Below are 24,296 nucleotides of genomic sequence, written 5' to 3' on the forward strand. Positions count from 1 at the left end.
CTGTGTGCAGCGGGGGAGGCGCCGGCTGTGAGACAGGGAAGGCGCAGTCCCCTGGCATGCATTTAACCCCTGGGACGCCGCAGCGCTACCGCTCTGCCGCGGTCCGCTGTCCCAGGGGGTAGTGGAAAGCGCAGGTTGGTCGCCTGGCTCCACGCTGCAGCCAGTCCCCAGGGAGCCCCCTGCCTGGGGACTTAGGACCATGTGACCAACAGGGACCCACCGCGGGACCCCGCTGCTTACCTTTGTCCCCCTTGGATCCGGCCATGGTCCGGAACATCTGGGGTCACCGCTAGCTGTGACCCCAGATGCTCACCAGCATCCCCGGATCGGTACCGGCGTTCTGGTACCGGCGGGGGTGTAGGGAAGACAGCATGGACGTCAGGACTGACTGTCCATGCTGTTCATCCAGATGTGCAGCCACAGCTGCACTGAAGAAAGCTTCAGGGGCTCTTCTAGCCCCCACTCCGACAGGTGCACCCGACTCCGGCCAGGCACCAAACTAAACTGAGGTGCCTTGGCTCGGGGGCGGGGTATAGGAGGGGGACCCTAGTGCATCCTGGGAGGCTGAAAAGCTTAACTCTATGGTGCCCAGCGACTGACGTCACACCTATACCCCAAGGTATCCTGTGGATACCCTATGGACCCTGAAGTAGAAAGCGCCCTGCTCTGCCGTCTTCACCATGCGGGTCGCAGTGTCCCGCGGGTGAGGAAATGTGCGGTGACCCGGTCACCACCGGTGAATAGACGCCGGGCGCATGCGCCCAGCATCTATTCTCCCTGTCAGCAGCGCTTGGGGGCTGCCCGGTGTGTCCGTAAGTGCCGGGCACGTCACCAAGAGTGATGAAAAGGGTGACGCGTCTTATAGACATGCCCCCTTTTCAATGGCCACGCCCTTTTCGGCAGGCGGAAGTGCCTTCTCTAGCTCCGGCGGCCTGCCGCCGGAGCTAGAGTGAACACTATGTATGATTCTAAGGTATTACTTTTCTCATGTACTTCTCTTACATCGCATTTGGCATACAGTGTGGAAACCCCAGCTGCGGGTGAGCATATCCATGTGAAGTCTGCGAATTTCATACCGCAACCGCAGACTCGCACCCAATTGGATTGACCCCTTTTATGGTTTTCACAAAAACGCTGTATGATTTTGCAAACTACTAAGAAAGTCAGCAAAACCTCCATTAGAGATGTAAAGTACAAGTAATATCTATTATGGAAAGTAACCAACCTAAAGACTGGCTTGGTATTCAAAACAGGGTTGGGGTGGGGGGGTGACATGAGGTGTCCCATATTTCCTAATGACCAGCACCAGGCTGAACCAGCCGGGGTGATAATGCCATAACAGGGGAAAAACACAGCATAGTGTTCCGTTGCCATCACAACAACCAGACTCAACCCAGTTCCCCGTAGGGCTGGAATTTCTTGGAAAGTGGAGACTCAACATGGGATCCCCACCTCTCAATAATCTTTCAGCCCAGGTCTATGCCCGGCACCCCTGGTGGCAGTGGGAGGATGCAAGGTTTATGATATAAAACGGTTAATATTGTTCTTTATAGGCAGCCTTCGGGTCCAAGCAAGCTTTCCTAGGCATGTCAGCATGTACTTTGCCATTAATAGGAGAGAAATTCATTAGTAGGACACCATCCCCCAGCCTTCATTTATATGTAGTGTACAAGTCTCCAGGGGGGTGGGGTGGGGGGAAGGCTGCCTTGCAAGGATTTTAAACAAAGTCCCAGTATGCTTCACAGCTTTACTGTAACTCAGGAATTTATAATATGGAAACTTCTTTAGATGACGTAGACAGCTCAAGTGATGTCTCCTAATGATGTAGATAGCTCAAGTGAACTTGCTTATAATCTACTTTGCACAAATGCTCTTTACCAGTGCGCCCTGCACTTTAACTCGCTCAGTGGGCCTCATTCAGAGATTTAAGCAATGCCGATATTTACGCAGAGCGAGCAATTGTTTGCCATTGCGCATGTGTGTAAGCTGCACCTTGCGCACGCAGCAATTGTTTTGCCATAATTTAATTTACAGAGTAAGTGCCAGGTAGTCAGCATTTGGGGGAGGTAATGGGGTGGTTAGGCAAATACTGGCATGTCTATGCTCTGTATGAGAGGGTGGTAGTCGGCGTCCCTAAGCTCGGGTAAGCTTTGGAAACAGCATATTTTTGCAGCTGCGTTATGTGCAAAATCACATCTGCGATTACATTAACGTACATCTCTGAACCAGCACATTTTACCTCGCGCAGTGTGCTGATAAATACTGTGTCATTGTAAAGACATTAAAGGCAGATTGGATAAATCTTTATATGTATTTTAAATGAATAAACAATAGTTGGTAGTTTTCATTAAATGAAAGCGCATATCCGTCCACCACTTCACCATGTCAACGCGTAGACTACCTCACCCCTTTGCCACTGGGAGAGACCAAGAGCCACGATTGAGGGTACAGTAATTCTGGGCTAAATGGCCACTGATTAGATGAAGGCTGTCATTGAAGTGCTAGATTAGAAGGTTGCAAGAACAGGAGGGAGGAGGGCCCTGCTCTCGGGGAATTACAGGCTAGGGGAGAGAGCAGACAGAGAGATGTCATGAGGCGTGAGCCGGTAGATGGGGACCTGATGGCAGAAAGTAAGCAAGATAGAGATGGTCGAGGTACAGTAACAAGATGGGGTAAGCGACCTGGTGACAAGGTTACAGTTAGGGATGTACAGGCTCGGATTAGTTCGAATATTCCCCAGCCACAAATCGTGTCTCAGAAAGAGGCAAAACGTCATCTTTCATGGACAAACATCATCATTCCTGGACAAAAGTCCATATAAGATGATGTTTGTTAATGAAAGATGACGTTTTGCCTCTTTCTGAGACCCAATTTTTAGCGGGAAAAGGCGAATTTGGTGGGAACATTCTAACTAATCCGAGCCTGCACATCCCTAGTTACGATACTTGGTGGCAGGGTACGCGTCGAAGCACCAGTGGGTTTTCAGTGCAAGTTTAAGGCGATGCAAAGCGCCGGCCATTGGCCAACCGGAGAGGGCGGGAGGCAGTGTGTTAGGAGCGGAGGTTGGAGATGTAAAGAGCAGTGTTGTCTTTGGAGTACAGGAGTAATAGACACTCTTAAAAGGAAAAAAAAAAGTACACTACAGTAGTAAAACAATGTACATACTATACTATACAGTACTTACTTGGCTGGGAAGGACTGTCGGACCCCAGTGCCCCGTCTTCTTCTTCAGTCTCCACCTCCACCTCCACCTCATAGCGGTGGTGCTGTTCTGGGCCTGTGAAAACAAAAAATAACTAATATAATATTGGCTCAGTTTAAAAAATTAAAAAATAAATAAACACCGACTATTATTATTACACTTTATTTACAGTATAAGGCGCCACAAGTGGTCCACAGAGCCGTACCTTTGGCAATAGTAAGTAGGAAAATACAACACCCTGCTCATTTGTTCTTTGCATCAAAAGGAAGGTTTACTTCCTCACTGTTCCCGGCGCAGTGGAGCTCCTCTACTGGTGGTGTGTCCCGTCATGGGAGATAGGACAAATCATCACCAATTATTATACTGATGGTTAGTGCACAAGGAAGACAATGGTCATGTGACACAACGTCTCATCTCACTGATCACTGATGGAATCACTATGGTGATGTCCCTTTGTACGGACGTAAGTTCTCCATGTTGTCAACATTGACCACGTCATGATTAGAATGTCGACAAAATATTCCAGGTTGTCTAGCAGTAACTTATCTGCTCCAGCGGTTTTCTCCAGGTCTGGCAGTGACACCACGATGACTTCTGGCTCATACTGCAGCAGTACTGACAGGGACTTGTAGCTAAACTCACGTCCTACAGTCCAAACATCCCTAAAACGTAACCCTAACCTCCCCTTTTGCAGCCTAACCCTAGCCCACCTATCCAAGCAGTATGTCAACTTTTCACATGTGGAAACTGTGAACATGTCGGCATTTTACAGAAGTTTGACGTGTTCCATGTAGAAATTATGAAAGTTGACATACCAATCACCAGAGTGCAGGAAGGAGAAGATGGGTCAGATTTCTGAGCAGGTAACACAAAATAATATACGAGGAGAGCAGGAGATTCATTAGATCACATCAGGAGATCATCAGAGTGTGGGGAGGAGACTGGTCAGATCTCTGGGCTGGTACCACACAGTGACATGATGTGAGGGGGAGAGCAGGAGTATAATAGGGGCTGATGGTTCCTGATGTATGAGATACATAAGAGAGTGTGGGGAGGAGACTGGTCAGATCTCTGGGCTGGTAACACACAATGACATGATGTGAGGGGGAGAGCAGGAGTATAATAGGGGCTGATGGCTCCTGATGTATGAGATACACCAGAGAGTGTGGGGAGGAGACTGGTCAGATATCTGGGCTGGTAACACACAATGACATGATGTGAGGGGGAGAGCCGAAGTATAATAGGGGCTGATGGCTCCTGATGTATGAGATACACTACAGAGTGTTGGGAGGAGACTGGTCAGATCTCTGGGCTGGTAACACACAGTGACATGATGTATAATAGAGGCTGATTGCTTCTGACACCCCCTCTCCTACTGGGACAATACTTTCCCTCATAGGTCTATACTAGGAGGGTGTAGGATAAGAGATTGCTGTAGTGACTGAGGAAGGAGAATATGTGACTCTTTTCTGTAATAGGGGTTTATTACTTACCTGTGATATCTGTAGGGATTATCTTCTCCTTACACTGCTGTTCAACCCTAACATATGTCTCTTCTTCTCCCTCTATAACTTCCATCTTCATATCAGTCACATACGTCTCCTCTTCTCCCTCTGTATCTACTGCATTATCAGTCACATATGTTTCTTCTTCTCTCTCTATATCTTCTGCCTTCATATCAGTCGCAAACATCTCTTCTTCTCCCTCTATATTTTCTAGTTTAATATTAGTCAGACCTTCAACCTAAATTACCCACAAAACATTAAAAAAAGCACTTTAATGATGTCTGAGTTCATTGAGATTACGCAATAGGATTATACATATGCAGTTTGCTTACATATCATACAGCGAAAGTCATTTTGGTATTTAGACCCTAAATTCCACCTACCTGATGCTCCTGTGGGATCCTGTGATTCTCTTCTGTATCCTCATGAGAATTAAGAGGGCGGGGGCATCTCTCTGGAGTATTTCTGTTACTGGACCAATCTGCAGAAGACATAGAGTGACTGAATATTAGTATTTTTGTACATACCGTAAAATCTGTTTCTCTGAATACGTTTGGGAGACACTGCAGTAACCTGGGGTATATCGCTGCCGCTAGGCTTTTTTAGCGGGGCGCCGCGTCCTGCCCTATTTATGATGGGCAAAAAGCACCCTGCCATCCGCTGTGGCGCCCCGCTGAACAGCCTGCGGGTTTCGCCCCCAACTGCTGGTCGCAGTGTCCCGCAAGTGGGGAAAACTGCAGTGTAGCAGTCACCACCGGTGAATGGATGTCGGGCGCATGCACACTGACAGCAGTGCTTGGGGGCAGCCTGGCATTTCCACATGTGCCAGGCAACCCCAAGAGTAACGAAAACGGGATGTGTCTTAAAGACATGCCACCTTTTCAGGCACGCGCAGATATGCCCTTTCTCTAGGTCTGGCGCCCTGCCCGGAGTCGGACCTAGAGTGAACACTAGGGTATAGAGGGCAATAGTGCTGGAGCAAGGCACAACTACACCAGATACTTATTGGTTTCTGACTTCTCCCTCTCTATGACCCCCCCCCCTTCCCAGGAAAGACTTCAGTTTATTATGAAAAAATCCACTAAACCATCAAACAACCAGACAAAAAAATACCAGGGAACCTGGGGAGGGATTACAGTGCAGCTCGGTTCTTCTGAGGCTCCATTCCGTGCCACCCAGGAAGCCATCATCGAACTGGTAGAATAGGCTGTGATCCAATCAAGAACAGGGCTCCTTCAGAAAAAAAGGTTTGGTGAATAGCGGCTATAACCTACTGCTCAATACAGAGGACATGAAGTGGAACTCTGACAACCACACCTTCTGTAATTTGCTTAAAACATCTGGGTGTAGAGGCCATTTTCCAGGGTGGATGGCCTGTCAACTGAGGTAGTCTACTCTCCTAATGTATGTAATGAAGAGTGTCAAAATGTTTGGGACAGTCTGCACAAAGCATGATCTTCAATGTTTCCTGCATGGCCAAATGACTCCTAGTTCCCTCTTGGAAATTGGTGTAAGCCAACGCCATTATACTGTCCAATTTAATTTTTACTAAACTGCCCATCAAGAATTCACGGCCCCATTTAGTGCATTGAGAGCTGCTTACAATTAAAGGACCATTGATAGGAAGTGATATTTTCTCCATAGACCAAAGGCCCTGGAGTAGAAAAGATAAGGTCACAGCTCCTCCCACCCATGTACGTTGGGGGTAAGGGGCCATCACAGTCCAATCCCGTGTTGATGTTTTGCTCTTTCTGCCACCAGCTGAGAGTGTTGAGTCTTGGAAGACAAATTATCAGGTATGCAAGAAAAGGGTTGGTTCTTAATTATCTGGCTAAGATTTCCAGCTGTCCTTAAAATTAGAAGTATGTCACTGGGGGGTGGTAACCTTCGAGAACAAGGGAAACGCTAACTTTAGGAGGAGCCTCCAGTGTACCATAGGCCTAATTCAGATGCGGACGTTATTGCACTGCCGCTTCTGTACAACTAAATGCAAATGCAGCAGCAGGAGTCTCTAGGAAGTAGACGCCTCCTACTTGTATCTGCAGTCCGAGTGCTGCATCCGAAGATGCAGCACTGGATAGTCGCAGCCCTCGGCCAGTCTGCATGAGACGACTCTTACTCGGACTGGCCATCGGAACTGGTCAGATGTGTCCAGAAAGTCTGCATCCAACGACGCAGACCCTAGGCTTGGCACCCCATTTTGCAAAACGGTCCTCAACCCTCGCAAAGCCCCCTAAACGCTGCAGCATGATTGACAGGGACTGCAAGCAGGATCGCAAACATCAAATTTGTATGTAAACCATTGTGTCCTGTCCACGCTATGTATGAGAGGAGGGAGGGGGAGAAAGTGACTGGGACAACTGAGGTTAAACTAGGATGTGTAGGCTCGGATTAGTTCGGATTTTCCCGCCAAAAATCGGGTCTCACAAAGAGGCAAAACGTCATCTTTAATGGACAAACATCATCATTTCTGGACAAAAGTCTATGAAAGATGACGTTTTGCCTCTATCTGAAACCTGATTTTTGGAGAGAAAAATCCAAACTTGGCGGGAAAATCTGAACTAATCCGAGCCTGCACATCCCTAAACTAAACTGAGAGGCGCCTATCGGAGCCAGGGCTCACGTTCTCAGTGCAGGCGTGCAGTTGAGCACCTTTACTCGCTACTTCCAGGGGAGGGGCATAGAGTGGGAGAAGTCAGAACCAACAAGTCTGTAGTGTAGCTGTGCCCTGCTCCAGCACTAGTGCCCTCTATACCCGAATGTACAGCAGTGTCCCCCAATATGGATGAAAGAGAAAAATTGTTTATACGCCATTATCAGATGATGTCTGTATATAGGTGGCCTTCAACACGGCTGTCCCTTTTATGATACATCAATGTCTCCTCTTACCCAGTGATGTGAGGGGCTGATGATTCTTCATCATAACGTCCTTGTACAGAGTCTTGTGCTCCTCTATATACTCCCCAACTCCTGCATGGAGACATAGATAGTGATGTCCTCACACCTAATAGGAACCGGACACACCCAAGGATACAGTCATCATCCAGACACACATTAGCCAGCGGTGACTGATGATCGCCCCCTGTAGTTAGGTCAGCTGACAGTGACTGGCCAGTATACTGAGCGTTGAATGAGCACACACTCCTGTGCCATTTCTCTGTTCCTATACTCTCTGACCTCACAGCAGCATTTGATACTGTTTGAACCCACTTCTTCCTCCTACAAACCCTCCTCTCCATTGGGATGTGACTCCGTTCTCTGATGGATCACCCCGTACTTGTCCAACTGCTCCTTGTCCACATTTACACCCAGTTCCCCTGGACTTTCCCTTCCCATCAGAGTTCCCCAAGGTTCTGTCCCTGTCTCCCTTCTCTTCTCCTTTGGTCTTTGCTACAAGCTTTGTGCCGAAGCTACTAATTTACATCTCTTACCTGGACCTCTGACTTCTTCTGTGTCACCTTCTGTCAGTCATTTCATCTTGGATGATACAACTCTTAATAAAACTCAATACTTTCAAAACTGAATGAATAGTCTTTCCCCCAGCCAAGGTCTCTGCTACTCCCACCATCTCTGATGACATCTCACTCTCCTCCCTTTCCTCTCTGACCCCACATCGAATCCCTGCCGTTTCCATCTCCACATTATGCCCATTAGGCCCTTCCTAAACCTGGCAGCTACTAAATCTCATTCATACCCTCATTATTTCCTGCTTTGATTACTGTAATGTTTGCCTCTCTGGCATTCCTAACTCCCACCTCTCCAGTCTAATGGTAACTCTGCTGCTGCCTCATTTTCCTCTTTCGTTACTCTATCTCTGCTGCACATCTCCGCCTCCAGCTCCCTATACCACTCAGAAATACATTCTCTTCTCCCTCAACTACAAAGCTCTTAGGGGCCTATATATTATCAAATATTTACAACATGTTCCCCCAAAAACACCAGTTTTCGAGGGATAACCACAAGTTTTAAGTATCCCCCAGATGTACTAATGAGGGATCGCAGAAGATATCTCCGATACGTTACCTCAATTTCCGACAAGAGCCACAACCCCCACAGATTTCTTTGGGGATGTGATGCGGTCAGATTCACCAAGAGATTAGAGATGGGGCCCCCTCAGATTACACCTTCTGAAGATGATGTTGTGCTGTTGTTGTAGCCTATGGGAAATGGTCGCCTCACGTGCGTGGTCTATAAACTGCGCATGCACTACAGTTCCGCTGATGCTCTCACTTCTCTCCGAGCACCCCCGTCCCTCCCTCTTCACACTCCCGCCCGCCCACTTTGCTCAACAAATGCCCGCCGCCTCTATTGCCAAATGATTACTTCCTCCCACTCCCGCATCCAAGATTTTGCCCGTGCTGCTCTTTACCTTTGGAACTCTCTCTCTCTCCCTATCAGACTCTCCACAAATCTTCAAACGGGCTCTCAAAACCCACTACTTCATCAAGGCCTTCCAGCACTCATCCTAACCCACTTCATGCTCTTTCCTCGCTATCTTCCCCTACTGTGTCACGCCCGTCTGCCTGTCCCTCCCCTTTAGAATGTAAGCTCTCACGAGCAGGGACCTCTTTCCTCATGTGCTTCTCCTTACACTTTCTTGTACTCCTTACTCCCCATAGGGCACCTAACACGTGACTGCCAACTCCCGGCTGCTTATTGTGAGTGCTTTAATCGCTATTGCAGCAATGTATATAAATCATGTCCTTGTCCTGCACTGTACTGTAAGTTACTTGTGTTTTGTTCACTTATTTGTTTTATGTACTATGTAAAGCGCTGCGAAACACTTATGGTGCCAATTAAATAAAGGATAATAATAATAATCCCATTAATGCCTCCCCTCCCCCTCACCGCTCCCCCTTACAACTCCATCTTAATATCCCCATACCCCCCTCCTGCTCTCTACCCTAATGACTGTCATCTCACCTCCAGTCTATGAGGTGGGTATTAAATGGCCATTATGAGGCGACCTATATGTGGAATCGGTATGAATATCTCCCCTATATAATAATTATACCACATATCAGTGTGTGCTGGGAGCTATAGTATTCCTCCTCATATCATTGTACGGTCCTCTTTCCCCTAAATAATAATAATACCACATATCAGTGTGTACTGGGAGCTGTGTTATTCGCCCTTTATATCACTCTACAGTCCCCTATATAATAATACCACATATCAGTGTGTACCTTGAGCTGTTATTCTCCCTCATATATCATTGTACGTAATCGGTATGATTTACCGCCGGACCCATGCCCGGTGGTTGGAAACCCGGCAGCGGCATCCCCGCAGAGGAAGAAATCATGATCGTCCAAGGTAAGTATATACTAACCTATTTCTACCCCCTAACCCTCCTTAGGGGTGCCTAACCCTAACCTTCCCCCCAGTGCCTAACCCTAACCCCCCCTTCCCCGCCGCCTAAACCTAAGTCCCCCGGGGGGTGCCTAACCCTAACCCTCCCTTCCCCTAGCCTAACCCTAACCTCCCGGGGGGGGTGCCTAACCCTAAGTCCCCCCCGGGAGCCATAAACCTAATCCGTGGCTGTCCGCGCTCAGCATCACATCGATCGGGATGCCGGGCGCCGGTCTCGGCAAAATGGCAGTTGTCCAGATTTAGACGCCTGTCATTTAACCCTCGCCGGAATAAAGCAGTCGGGTGACCGGCTGTTGGAATTACGTCCACCGGCTTCCCGACTGCATACCCTATATGTGGGTGGTAGATAGGCATTATGAGGTGACCTATATGTGGGTGGTAAATGGGCAATATGAGGTAACCTATATGTGTGTATTAGATGGGCACTATGAGGTTAACTATATGTGGGTATTAGATGGACACTGGGGTGACACTATGTGGTGACCAATATGTGGGTGTTAGAAAGCATTATGAAGTGACCTATATGTGGGTATTAAATGGGAACTATATGGTTAAGAGGTGACCTATATGTGGGTATTAGATGGGCATTATGAGGCTATGCGGTGACCTATATTTTTGGTTATTAGATGGGCATTATGAGGTGACCTATATGTGAGTATTAAATGGGCACTATGAGGAGACCCAAAATTGGGTATTAGATGGGCTGCATGAGGTGACCATTATGTGGGTGTAAGTGTAAGATGGGCACTATGGGGTGGGTACTTGGAGGGTGGTATGTATGGGGTGGGTATTGGGAGGGTGTAAGAGGATATCAGGAGACCATTATTAAGCTGTGAGGAGCCATTATATGCAAACCAGGTGAGGCTCCATGAGGGCGAGGTGGGGGATATGAGGACATCGGGTGAAAAGCCAAGAGGGGGTCAGTCCTACTTAATGAGATCAAGTCACAACCCAAAATCCCTCCACCATAGCCCCATGGTGGCGGATAATGGTGACATGAGCCAGCACCAGCCATGTACCTGCTCTATACCAGCTGTAAGTACATCACTGTATCTCTGTCCCTCTCCCCGTGCGGACTACTCACCCTAGAGGCTCCCGGGCCCGGCCGCCTCCTCGCTCTCACCCGCACGACGTTACACACCCGACTTCCGGCTTTTGCGTTCCACCCAACTTCCGGCTTTTGCGTTCCACCCAACTTCCGTCCTATGCGCTGCATCGGATGTGTGGTACCCGTGTTCCTTTCATCTGGTCTCCGCCTACTGCTCCAAGGTTAATGTGATTAGAAGACATCGTTGTGTCTGACAGCAGCAGGTCCTGGTCGTTATACTCCTGCTCCCAATACTGTCTGTTCCCCCCTACCCTTGTGTCCCATTTATCCCAGACCCCCACCCTTGTACCCCCTTATCCCCTCGCCCCCACCCTTATGCCCCCTTATTCCCCCACCCTTGAGCCCCCTTATCCCCCCACCCTTGTGCCGATCCCATCCTCCACCCTTGTGCCCCCTATCATGCTCCCCCCCCACCCTCGTGCCCCCTATTATCCCCTCCCCCCACCCTCGTGCCCCCTATTATCTCCTCCCACCCACCCTCGTGCCCCCTATTATCCCCTCCCACCCACCCTCGTGCCCGCCATTATCCCCTCCCACCCACTCTCGTGCCCGCCATTATCCCCTCCCACCCACCCTCGTGCCCGCTATTATCCCCTCCCACCCAACCTCGTGCCCCCTATTATCCCCTCCCCCCACCAATCTCTGATCCTACACCCTCCTCTGTCACTACAGCCAACTCTTATCCTACACCTTCCTCTGTCACTACAGCACTCTCTTATCCTACACCCTCCTCTGTCACTACAGCACTCTCTTATCCTACACCCTCCTCTGTCACTACAGCCATCTCTTATCCTACACCCTCCTCTGTCACTACAGCACTCTCTTATCCTACACCCTCCTCTGTCACTACAGCCATCTCTTATCCTACACCCTCCTCTGTCACTACAGCCATCTCTTATCCTACACCTTCCTCTGTCACTACAGCACTCTCTTATCCTACACCCTCCTCTGTCACTACAGCACTCTCTTATCCTACACCCTCCTCTGTCACTACAGCCATCTCTTATCCTACACCTTCCTCTGTCACTACAGCCATCTCTTATCCTACACCCTCCTCTGTCACTACAGCCATCTCTTATCCTACACCCTCCTCTGTCACTACAGCCATCTCTTATCCTACACCCTCCTCTGTCACTACAGCCATCTCTTATCCTACACCCTCCTCTGTCACTACAGCCATCTCTTATCCTACACCCTCCTCTGTCACTACAGCCATCTCTTATCCTACACCCTCCTCTGTCATCCTACACCCTCCTCTGTCACTACAGCACTCTCTTATCCTACACCCTCTGTCACTACAGCCATCTCTTATCCTACACCCTCCTCTGTCACTACAGCCATCTCTTATCCTACACCCTCCTCTGTCACTACAGCACTCTCTTATCCTACACCCTCCTCTGTCACTACAGCAATCTCTTATCCTACACCTTCCTCTGTCACTACAGCACTCTCTTATCCTACACCCTCCTCTGTCACTACAGCACTCTCTTATCCTACACCCTCCTCTGTCACTACAGCCATCTCTTATCCTACACCTTCCTCTGTCACTACAGCCATCTCTTATCCTACACCCTCCTCTGTCACTACAGCCATCTCTTATCCTACACCCTCCTCTGTCACTACAGCCATCTCTTATCCTACACCCTCCTCTGTCACTACAGCCATCTCTTATCCTACACCCTCCTCTGTCACTACAGCCATCTCTTATCCTACACCCTCCTCTGTCACTACAGCCATCTCTTATCCTACACCCTCCTCTGTCACTACAGCACTCTCTTATCCTACACCCTCCTCTGTCACTACAGCACTCTCTTATCCTACACCCTCCTGTCACTACAGCACTCTCTTATCCTACACTCTCCTCTGTTACTACAGCCATCTCTTATCCTACACCCTCCTCTGTCACTACAGCCATCTCTTATCCTACACCCTCCTCTGTCACTACAGCCATCTCTTATCCTACACCCTCCTCTGTCACTACAGCCATCTCTTATCCTACACCCTCCTCTGTCACTACAGCACTCTCTTATCCTACACCCTCCTCTGTCACTACAGCACTCTCTTATCCTACACCCTCCTGTCACTACAGCACTCTCTTATCCTACACTCTCCTCTGTTACTACAGCCATCTCTTATCCTACACCCTCCTCTGTCACTACAGCACTCTCTTATCCTACACCCTCCTCTGTCACTACAGCACTCTCTTATCCTACACCCTCCTCTGTCACTACAGCACTCTCTTATCCTACACCCTCCTTTGTCACTACAGCACTCTCTTATCCTACACCCTCCTCTGTCATCTATTCAATACCTTCTAATTATAGTATGTTTGCATATGTCTTGTTTTGTCAATTGTTATATTGGGTGCACTGTAATGGCTATATTTGCCATTTTTTGAGCTGATATAGGAGGGAATAAACGATATAGGAAGTCATAGACGAAACGTGTTTGGCTTAGCCAAACTGACGTGAGACGTTGTGACGCCATCTGCTACCTCCCAGAAGCAGCGTTGGTCCGGAGGCACCTACGACAGCTAAGAGATCTGCAAGCTAATGAGAGCTGATTACCGGGCTATGTACAAAGTCATTTATCCCGATGTATGTGAGCATTATTAAAATTAAAATTATCTTTTATACTATTCTCACGAGTGCACTATCCATATTGTTTGCACACACACACACACATATATATATATATATTATATTATATATAGACACAGCTGTTTTCCTCAAGAATAAGGCTTAAGTGAACAAAACAGATCTAAATTCACAAAAGCGCACCCCCCTACCACCTGCAGTAAGTTTAACAAAATTACACCTGTGTAACATAATCCTAGCAAGCCCAGGACAGGCTAGGAAAAGACACCTATTGTTAAAGCATAAATAAACTACCGAAAAATAAAATAAAAAAGACAAACATATTTAAAAAGAAGAAAAATCAGTACAGTATACAAAAATAAAACCCCAAGTACAATACAGGCAAATGTATATATATTTGTTTACAAAAAACACGAGGTGGCACATGATCTATCATTCTGTAACGTCCAGAAGAAATACCGTGTTTAGCCTGGGCAAAATGTCTAGCGACAGGCTGGTCGCTGATACCAGAGAGAATGGCTGCACGGATAGCGGACTTATCAAGATGCAGCCTGGGCAGGACACTTCAGCATAAGACATGAAATGTATACTAGGAAGATTGAGTAGACATATGTGAGACATTAGGTAGAGGACCCTACCCTAAAGAGACCATAGGAGCCAATGGGATAGTGTGTGTGTGGGGGGAGGGGGGGTAACTTGGTTGGTAAGTATAGTAGGGGGGAAGGCCATGTGAAGTGTCTTAACGTTGTAGGCCTCGGAGTGCTTGGTTGGAGTCCTTGTTTGTGGAGGAGCAGCCAGTATAACTATAGCTGGAGCATAGAATCGGAGGACAGACATTGTGGTAGGCCATGTGGCGATCTAGGCTTTAGGGGATTGTGGACGGTTCATGCCTCAGTAGTGAGTAGGAAAGCCAATCCCGGGATTCGGGATTGACAAAAACTCAATCCGGGAATTCCCTGGATTGGATTGGTTTTAAAAAAAAAAAAAAAAAAGAATGCTCACCACCCAGCCCCCACAGTGACTTACCCTCCTCCAGGTGGCGGGCAGCGGGGCTTTCTAACAGATAGCGGCCTGTAGAAGGGTGGATGGGCGCTCAAGCCAGTGTCATGCTGCGCAGCCTGACCTTTGTCATCACTGAAGGTGCGCAGCACTGCCCGGCATTTTAAATAAAGACAACTATGGCCGATCCCAAATCCCAGGATTGGAAGCTTCCAATCCCAACCATTTCTACGGCAAAATTCCGGGATCCCGCCGATCCCGGGATTGGCCTCCCTAGTAGTGAGTGTTTGGTCCTTAGGTAGGTGTAAGTGTATGACGTGGTAAATTTGGGTTGTTAAAAACAGATGTGTGGTGGTCTCTGTGTAATGGTGGTGATAGAACAGGGATCTTCAACCTTGGCCCTCCAGCTGCTGTGGAACCACACATTCCAGCATGCACTGCCACCTTTTTGATATAACAGCATGCTAAAACTATGGCAGTGCATGATGGGATGTGTAGTTCCACAGCAGCTGGAGGGCCAAGGTTGAAGACCCCTGTGATAGGATGTACTCGCCCCATCTGCTGACGTGAGGATTTTCAGTTTTCCAATCTCCTTCTAAAACACAGGTCTGGCTGGGGCTGGGGCCTTATTGGGGAGCAGGCCTGGAAAGCATAAAAGCATGATCTAGCAAAGTGATGGAGCTTCAGCAATTAGTGCAGGTTTCAGCAGCCAGGTTGTAGATGTAGGGCAGTCAGCCATTCCTGAAGCGACACCTACAATAGAGGTAGAACGCCATGGTCCACCAGATGCCGATAATGTGGAACAGATCTGGTCACCCCTCTCACATTTCCGGCAAGCGAAAAGCCAGGGAGGCTTTTTTAGTGTGGCAGGGGAGCTCTGAGCAGAGCTTATTCACGTATTGGAGAAGTGCCAAAGTAAGGCACGGCCGACAAAGAAGTGTAGGCCGGAGACCGGATGAGACAAGAGGAGAAGACTCAAGGCAGGGGGCGATAGAGCAGAGACCAAGATGAGAACCAGCAGTACCCAGGAGCTGAGGGGGCCAATGTAGGGGATCAGATCCATGCAGAGGACGCCCAGGCAGAAGGCAAATGACCAGAGTCGGGATAAAACTTCACACTGCAGTGGCAGGTGACTGAGGCACTAATCGGAAGGGTGAGTGCTGAGTACAGAGCTCAATGGTGAACTGCAGAACAGATTTTGGCTACTTAGGTGATTACAGAACTCAGAAGATGAAAGATCCTGGAACCCATGGGAGAACTCGCCAGGCATAATTGCAACACGGTGCTTCAAGGAGTTTGGAGTGGTCAGAGGAAGGTTTATAATGGACAAAACTGAGATTATTTCAGCAATTGCAGATATACAGTATACTGCTAAACTCCTGCCGTTTCTGGACCTTCCATTGAGTATTGCTGATCTATTCGCAGAGGACTTTGACTCTTGAGATGCTGAAGAGATGTTGTTGGTGTCTCTTTGACGGGACATTTATTTTTTATTGCACAGTCTCAGCATTAGGTAATATTTTTGCCAGTTTTCTAGGTGGTGATACAAAGATTTATTCTGCTCTATGTACTAGACTGGTGCCAGAGTATCTGTCTTCGTTAGATTGTTGGCTCCTGCTGTTTCCTGTTCTTGAGATCTGCTTCCAGTTAGTGGTTCCTGATGTCCTTGTTCCTTAATGTCAATTGTACATCCTGCCAGTGATATCCTCGTGCATTGTATCTTTGTTATCTCTACATCCTGACAGTGTTCTCTTTGTCATCTGTTCTTGTTGTTCATGTCTGATATTCACACGGTGCTTGTCAGCTGCATGAAGTCAGCAGAAAAGTCCATACCTCCTTGCTGGGGTTCCTGGTGATTACCCAAGCCAGGTTAGTCTCCGGGTCTCTGTAGAGAATTACATTTAGATGTGAACTTTTTATCTTCTGCTGTATGAAGACTCTTTAATAGTGTTTACACAATAAATGCTATTATATTATTCTTAGTAATGATCCACATCCTGATTTTATTATTTATACTTTCTATTACGTGTACTAAATACCTATGTAGTGTTAATTCTAGGGCCGGAGCTGGGAAGAGCGTGCGCCCACAAAGAGGGTGTGGTTACGAGAAAAGGTGGCGTATGCTGAAGACACGCCTCCTTTTCATCACTCTTGGGGGCGTGCCCAGCCCTTAGTCCTGCTGAGCTGGCCCCAGGCTCTCTCCTTACTGTTAGTAGAAGCAGCGCTGCACCGCAATAGCCCCCCCGCTGGACACTGCGGCCTGTGGGTGGGAACGGTACCCGCACACCTGGTAGGCTGTTTTCAGCGGGGCGCCGGCAGGTCGCATTTCGCTGTTTTGAAATCGGGCAGGGTGCTGCGTCCTGCTAATACAGCCTAGCGGGAAGACTACTATAATCAGACAAACACCACCGATACCAACTGAGTAACCTCACACAGCGCAAGTATATGAGGTTTCCTTTCTCATGAGGCTGTCTAGGCACTTTGCATTATCTAATAAAGGTTTCCCCAGCTGCGGAGACTTTGGTGAGTCATGTGACTGCACTGTCTACATGTCACTGTGGCTGGGTGTAAGCCATGTGAGTGCTAATGTGGTTGTGTTATATCTTAGGCCAAATTTTTATCCGATCAGCAAGTGAGTCCTGTTAACTATATACAGTATAGTGTTAATGAAGTGTACTTAGGTTGCACAATAAAATTAAATTACAAACTATCTTGAATTCACTAGTAGTATGAACCTTTTGGGGCATTATAATCTGCTCCTCAATATAAAATAAGATGTTTTTTTTAACCATTCATTTATTTCCAGCAGATGGATGCGGGAATACCTCGGAGGGACATCTCATTTTCACTCCAGATTGTAACATTAAAGATAACATCACCGCACAAAGTTCTCCAGGAGAAAACGCTCTTCCCCAAAATACACATCCAGTACTTCACAGTTCAATTCTATCATCTGATGCCAATAATATTATTAATATTAACATTTCTTCTGATACCTCAGATATTGCTACACATTATACAGCTCATAAATGTGATGAACTATATCCATGCGCTGAGTGTGGGAAATGTTTTACACAGAAATCAGATCTTGTTACACATCAGAGAAGTCACACAGGTGAGAAGCCATTTCCATGTTCTGAGTGTGAGAAATGTTTTACACACAAATCAAATCTTGTTACACATGAGAAAAGTCACACAGGTGAGAAACCATTTCCTTAAGCTGAAAGACATGACAGAGATACAGTAATATGAAAACAAATGAACATATAAATATAAAAGATAGCCTTGATGGAGAAGAATAATTCTCGCTGGAAAATGTTTTTGTTGTATGAGGCACCTACTCTGTGACCGCTGGCTACTTACCTGATTTCATTGGAGTTCCAGTTATCCAGATCTGGACCCTTGTTACATCTTTTTCACTCTTATGTAATGCAAAGTTTTATTAATATGTTTTATGTATTTGCAAAAATAAAATGTCCATTTTAGAAAAAAAGTAATGCACTAGATTTCTATTTCTTTTATTTGTATTTTATATGACATCTGCTATCTGCCAATAGCGAGTATTTGACAACAAAAAGACAAACTAAGAACTTTTCAAGTTTTTCTAAAAAAAAAAAAAACATTTCCCAGCAAGAATAATTTTTCTCTATCACGGCTATACAAGACTTTTTCTGATATTTATTCCTGTTGTGGCAATGGACTTTTTATGAACTTTTTGAACATTTATTATCATTTGCGCTTTAAAATTTTAACCATCTTATGGAGGGCAATTCAGATATCTAATCATACAGTATATATTAAGTTATAATTTATTTAGTATACACGTTCATAAATGAAATGTACAATATGTCACCAACATAAAGTTCTGCATTGTTATATGGAATTCTAATAAATAATCCTGACAATGGTTTTTGGTTAGTATCGAAAGCTGGGAGATTATTACATTGTCTGTTCATATTTTCTATTCAACCCATTCAGTGCTAAGGAAGAGTGGGACTTGTTCTCAGCTGTTCTGATGTATATAATTAGGAAAAGACTCAATCATCCTCAGCACTACGGGAAATTAAATGGAGTCAGAAACCCGCCTTACTGCTGATGGTGGCCAATGGAGAAGGCAGGGCATTGCTACATCATTACTGCAATACCCAGTGACATCATCAAGACCCACCTCTTAAGAGTCTGGGAATGACTTGAGGGCATTAAAAGTGCCCTATCTCCCTCATCCTGGTACCTAAATATTCTTGAGCAGCCTCATGTGAAAGAAGACCGTCCTCTTTTCCAAATGATGCGTTCTCTTTAGAAGTTGTTTGGTGATCAGTTTGTTTACCAGGCAATTGGCTCCTATGCTGTAAAAATCATTATGAAGTCCAATGATGGGGGGAGAATTTCCTCCTGTCCTGACTTAAATACATGGAATAAGTATACTTGAATGGCAGTGGGCATTAAATGTGTTTGTTCTCCCCCATCCTGACACATTCAAACTCATTATTCCCTTTTAGTATTTACTGTCTGGTGATCACTATAGTATAGAAAGCTTAAAAAATTCAAGAGATGGGGTAATTCTGATACACAGTATCTTCCCCATCATGAATTCAGTAATCACATAGGGCCCTTATTTCATGTTAGGTTATCTACTTTTGAAAACCTACATACTGTATAGTTTATTTAACCTCTCCAAATACACCGGACCCCTTACATACTTTATTCAACCTTGCGTCCCATTACCACTTCAAGACACGGTTTCTTTACCCCACTCTTATCACCACCTCACCGAAAACAAAGTGGAATAATCCGGTCAAATCCAGGAACAAAGACATGCCTGATATTTCAGATGTCTCGATCTTGATCAAATATTATGATCAGACTATGAAAACAATACAATCTGCTTGCTTACAAGAGGTTCATCCACGTGCCCTTCACAGAGCATACATCTCTCCTAGTCCACGCAGAGATATGGTGGCATCAGAGACAGGATCCTGCCCCAAATTTCATCATCGCGATGCCTCTTTCATACATTGTTTTTGGGAGTGTGGTAAAATTAAGAGGTTCTGGAATAAAATATTTCTCTACATTAGAGACTTCTTTTCACTTTCCCTCCCCCCAGACCTCTTAGCATGTGTTTGTGCTATAATTAAGAACTGGGACCTTGGTCTGGAAAAGCGTGTGATAATCCCTTTGTTAATGGTATTGGTTACAATGGAGAAAAAAGCTTATCTTACAGCAGAGGTTCCCAAACATGGTCCTCAAGACTCCCCAACAATACAGGTTTTAGAGTTATCCATAGTTGAGCATAGTTGGTTAAATTAAATTGACGGAGGTACTAAGTAAGTCACCTGTGCTCAACCATGGATATCTCTAAAACCTGTATTGTTGGAGAGCCTTGAGGTCCGCGTTTGGGAGCATCTGTTGTACAGCATTGGATATCTTGCTCCTCACCCTCACTTTATGTACTAAAACAAAGAATGTTACAGATTATGTATTTTGATAGACGGGCTACCCTCCCTGATGTGGAGAAGGGGGTTATATGCTTTCACAAGAAATGGGATATATTTATTGATAAATTAGATACCACTGTCCAAACACTAGTCTTCAAGCTCTTCGAGAACACAGAATGGTACATACACCACCATCTCCTAATGGATGAAGATTAGATATTAATTATTCAGCCTCTGGTTACTTGGAGATAGGCTCCTTTACTTTTACTTATTCCTCCCCCCTCCGCCTTCCCTAATGTGTCTTCCCTGTTTGTCTTGTATGATCCCCCACCTGAAAATAATTTTATTGTATTTTACTACTGTATGTATTTTACAGTTTATTGTCCAAGTTTGATAATGTTTATGGACACATTGTATCTAGAACACAGGTTCTCAGACTCGGTCCTCAGGCCCTCAAACAGTGCATGTTTTCCAGGTCTTCTCACATAATCGCAAATTAAATCATTAGCTCCAACAGTGAGTAATGACTACACCTGTGCACCTGCTGGGTGACCTGAAAAACGTGACCTGTGTGCGGTCCTGAGGACCGAGTTTGAGAACCACTGATCTAGAAGATATTCTGTGATTTACAATCTCTTATCGCACATTTGATTGTTTGCCACTACTCTGTGGTCTATCTCTGTACTAATGTCCGTTCACTTTTTGATACTTGACTATGCAATATCCTCGCTCATTCTTCTGTTATCTGTAAAATGTTTTGTGAAAATAAAAAACTTTTAAAAAAGCCTACATATAGAATCATGTTTTATTTTCTGTCTTGAAAAGGTGGAGTAGACCATAGCCTGGCACAGCCGCAAGGGATGTGACCACAGGTAGTCAGGTTTTCAATGATAAGGTCACATCTCGTGACCTGAGAGGAACACCAACCCGGGGCTAGTTATCCATGTGAAGCAAGGCGGGAAGAGTCTGGGGAGCAGAAAAAAGAGAGTGAGAATATGGTGAGTAAAGAAGAGGAAGTGTGAGTAGAGAAGAAAGGATATGATTTGTGGAGGAGGAAGGGTGAGGGTCTGGTGAATAGATAAAAAGGGTGAGGGTCTGGTGAGAAGAGAAAGCTTGAGGGTACGATTGTGTTGGTGGAAGGGGGTTTGGTGAGCAAAGTGGAGAGAGGGCTATCGGAAGCGTAGACCGTTTGACATTTCTGTGTTCTTTTCTAATAGTAGGGTTTAATGGTAGCCAGTTGCACTTGTAAACGGAAGCTTTAATAATTTCCTTGGCAGAATTGTACCTGAGATTTCAGTATAGCTGCACATAGTGGGGACAAATGAAACATTAGTGGCCACGTCCCCTGTGTCACAAAACCCGGCCCCCAATGCGCTGTCAGGTTGGAAGGTGCATATCAGATGTTGGTGGGTTTTTGTCACCGACGAGGTGAGGGGAGATGGGAGTAAAAGTGAAGGTAGTATGTAGTTTCTCCTCATGTACTGTATGTGTATGCTATGTGTCCATGAGAACGCCACATGCCACATCACTGCACCACCAACGCCCGGATAGGTAACCCCTTCAAATCAGCGCTAAACATCTGCATAGTCCTGTCAGCGCGTATGCATTTTCCCACTTATTTACCACCTGAAATAAACCATTTAGAAATTTGACCATTGGAGAGTGTCTGTGTAAATACAATACAATACAACTTTATTGCCATTGAACAAAACAAAATGAATTGTGAAGTAACAATATAAAACACCCTGGCAACCCAAAAACAACAGATACCAAAAAAAAATATAGAATTTCATCTTCTAGTACACAAACTCAGATCAGTGCAGAAAAGACAATGTGATGCACATACTGCAGATGGAAAGAAATGGTGTGTCAATGTTTTGCACATGTCAGTAAAGTTGAAAACCATCTGTTAGGCCAGGGGTCTTCAACCTAAAAGACAGTGTGGGCCACATTAAAAAAATCAACGAAGCCCGAGGGCAACTTAGCTATACTGCGGTATTTAGACTCTGCCCCCTCCTCACACAATTATGTCCCGAAACTGCCCCCTCCTACAAATTTAAATAGGTTCCTGAGCGACCCCCCTCTTCCCACAATTATAATTATGCACCAATACTGTCCCTCCTCCATTAATTATTTAAGTAGTTGCCCCAATCCTCAAACAATTGTCCCGTAACTGCCCCCTTCTGCAGTACCCCCAGTAGTGCCACTTATAAAATGCTCCCAGTAGTGGTCCCCCCTATGCAGTGGCCCCAGTAGTGATCCCCATTATGCAGTGCCCCCAGTAGTAGTCCCCCCTATGAAGTGCACCCAGTAGTGCCCCTTATATAGCACCCTGAGGAATAGTCCCCCTTATGCAGTGCCCCCAGTAGTAGTCCCCTTATTTAGTGTCCCCTGTAGTAGTCCCCCCTCTATGCCGTGCATCTTATACAGTGCCCCCAGTAGTGGTCCCCCTATGCAGTGTCCCCGGTTGTGGTCCCCCTATGCAGTACCCCCAGTAAGGGGTCCCTCCTATGCAGTGCCCCTTATACTAGTTCCCCCAATAGTAGTCCACCCTACGCAGTGCCCTCAGCAGTGGTCCCCCTATGCAGTGCCCCCAGTATTAGTCCACCTATGCAGTGCCCCTTATATAGTGCCCCCAGTAGTAGTCCCCTCTATGCAGTGCCCCTTACAAATATAGAACAAAGATACACAAAAAAAAACCTGAATCCCCACTACTACGCATGGCTCTCTGTGAACTAAGCCCTCTACGGGTGAAACGCGCATAGACAGCACTGCGCCTTTTGAGCACACAAATGAGCATCAGTATTCGGACACTCTCTCATCTGGTCCCCTGACATTACCCTGCAATGCTTGGCAAAAGGGAGTCTTAGGGATTAACTCCTATACAGACAGCAGAGGTGTCCTTCTCTTTCTATATTTCTGCCTTGAAAAAACTACCAGGGATTCTCTCATCCATCATCCACTGTCTCAATTCTGACACATGATTGGAAAGCAGAGATTCCTGGCAGTATAATACAGGGCATCTCTATTTCTTTATCTTTAGACATGCATTATAAGCGCGGACATATGTGATTTACCTACACACATATATACAGTATACACTTCATAATAGCCAGTGTATACAAGGTTGCAAGGTATAACCTACACTATGCCTGGCAGAGAACATGATCTGGAGTAACTGATCATATTTAGCATATTTAATTGTTTTTATGTTCACTAATTGTGGTCTTTCATTCCCTTATACTACATATATATAAAAAAATCCTTCTTTTGTATACTCGAATGCTCATTCTCCAGGATTTAATTACACGACGTTATCTGGAGCAATTTAATTTCACTGTGTCTCAAATAGTCATTGATTGAATAATCGTTTTCACCCTTATACTCTTTTGATACACTATTAGGTGCTAATTATCATACTATACGTGACTGTTTCCTAGTATAACGATGAGCACTAGGAAACAGAAACCTGGTTTAAACTACATAAACCAGTTTTCTAATTGGATCTATGTTAGATATATAACCGTTTCCCAGTATAATGATTAGCACTAGGAACAGCTACCTGGTTTAAACTACATAAACCAGTTCCAAATGGATTAACGTTTGATGTATAAATATTTAAACAATAGGATTTATGTTGCAATCAAAACTTAAATTGATAGAATTAAAAGTTATGTTTGAATTAATATGTAATTTATCATAAGAGTGCCCCCACCAAGGAACCATTTTCTTTGTTCTGCCCTCCAGCAGAGAACCCAACAACTATGGGAGAGAACCCAACAACTATGGGTGAAGCTCATGAGTGAGCTCCTGCCCGGCTCCGGCCGTGGGTGCAACCAGGGGCATAGGGTGGGCGGTTCCACCGGAGTGCGAGCTCCAGGCGCCTTAGTTGCCAGAGGGCGCCCTGAAGTCAGACTCCGGAAGCAGCTGTCAAGTAGCTGATAGCCTGTGCCGGGTGCTGTGATACAGAGCATCAGCAGGGTCCTGTCCTGCTTTCCTGCTGCTCTAGTGAGTGACTCCGTGGTCAGAGGAGCTTGTGCTAAGCCCTGATTGGTGGAGCTCAGCATATGTGCATCTGAC

General features: G+C 46.1%; 1 protein-coding gene across 4 annotated transcripts in view; it reads right to left on the reverse strand.

Moving 5' to 3' along the window:
- Positions 1-11,274, reverse strand: part of LOC148505663 (zinc finger MYM-type protein 1-like) — a 59,453-nt gene extending 48,179 nt beyond the window's left edge. For 2 of the 4 annotated variants that reach the window (XM_088447904.1, XM_088447902.1), the window contains exons 1-5: positions 11,162-11,274; positions 7,597-7,677; positions 5,091-5,188; positions 4,696-4,945; positions 3,185-3,277 (exon numbers count right to left, since the gene is read on the reverse strand). In XM_088447904.1, the coding sequence (XP_088304030.1) occupies positions 3,185-3,277; positions 4,696-4,945; positions 5,091-5,188; positions 7,597-7,630 (475 nt within the window). In that variant the 5' untranslated portion in view covers positions 7,631-7,677; positions 11,162-11,274. The other 2 variants (XM_088447903.1, XM_088447905.1) reach the window with 2 other exon arrangements.
- Between the last annotated feature and the right edge of the window lie 13,022 nt (positions 11,275-24,296).

This window comes from Taudactylus pleione, unplaced genomic scaffold, assembly GCF_031769625.1.
Source record: "Taudactylus pleione unplaced genomic scaffold, aTauple2 ptg000445l, whole genome shotgun sequence".
NCBI lineage: Eukaryota > Metazoa > Chordata > Amphibia > Anura > Myobatrachidae > Taudactylus > Taudactylus pleione.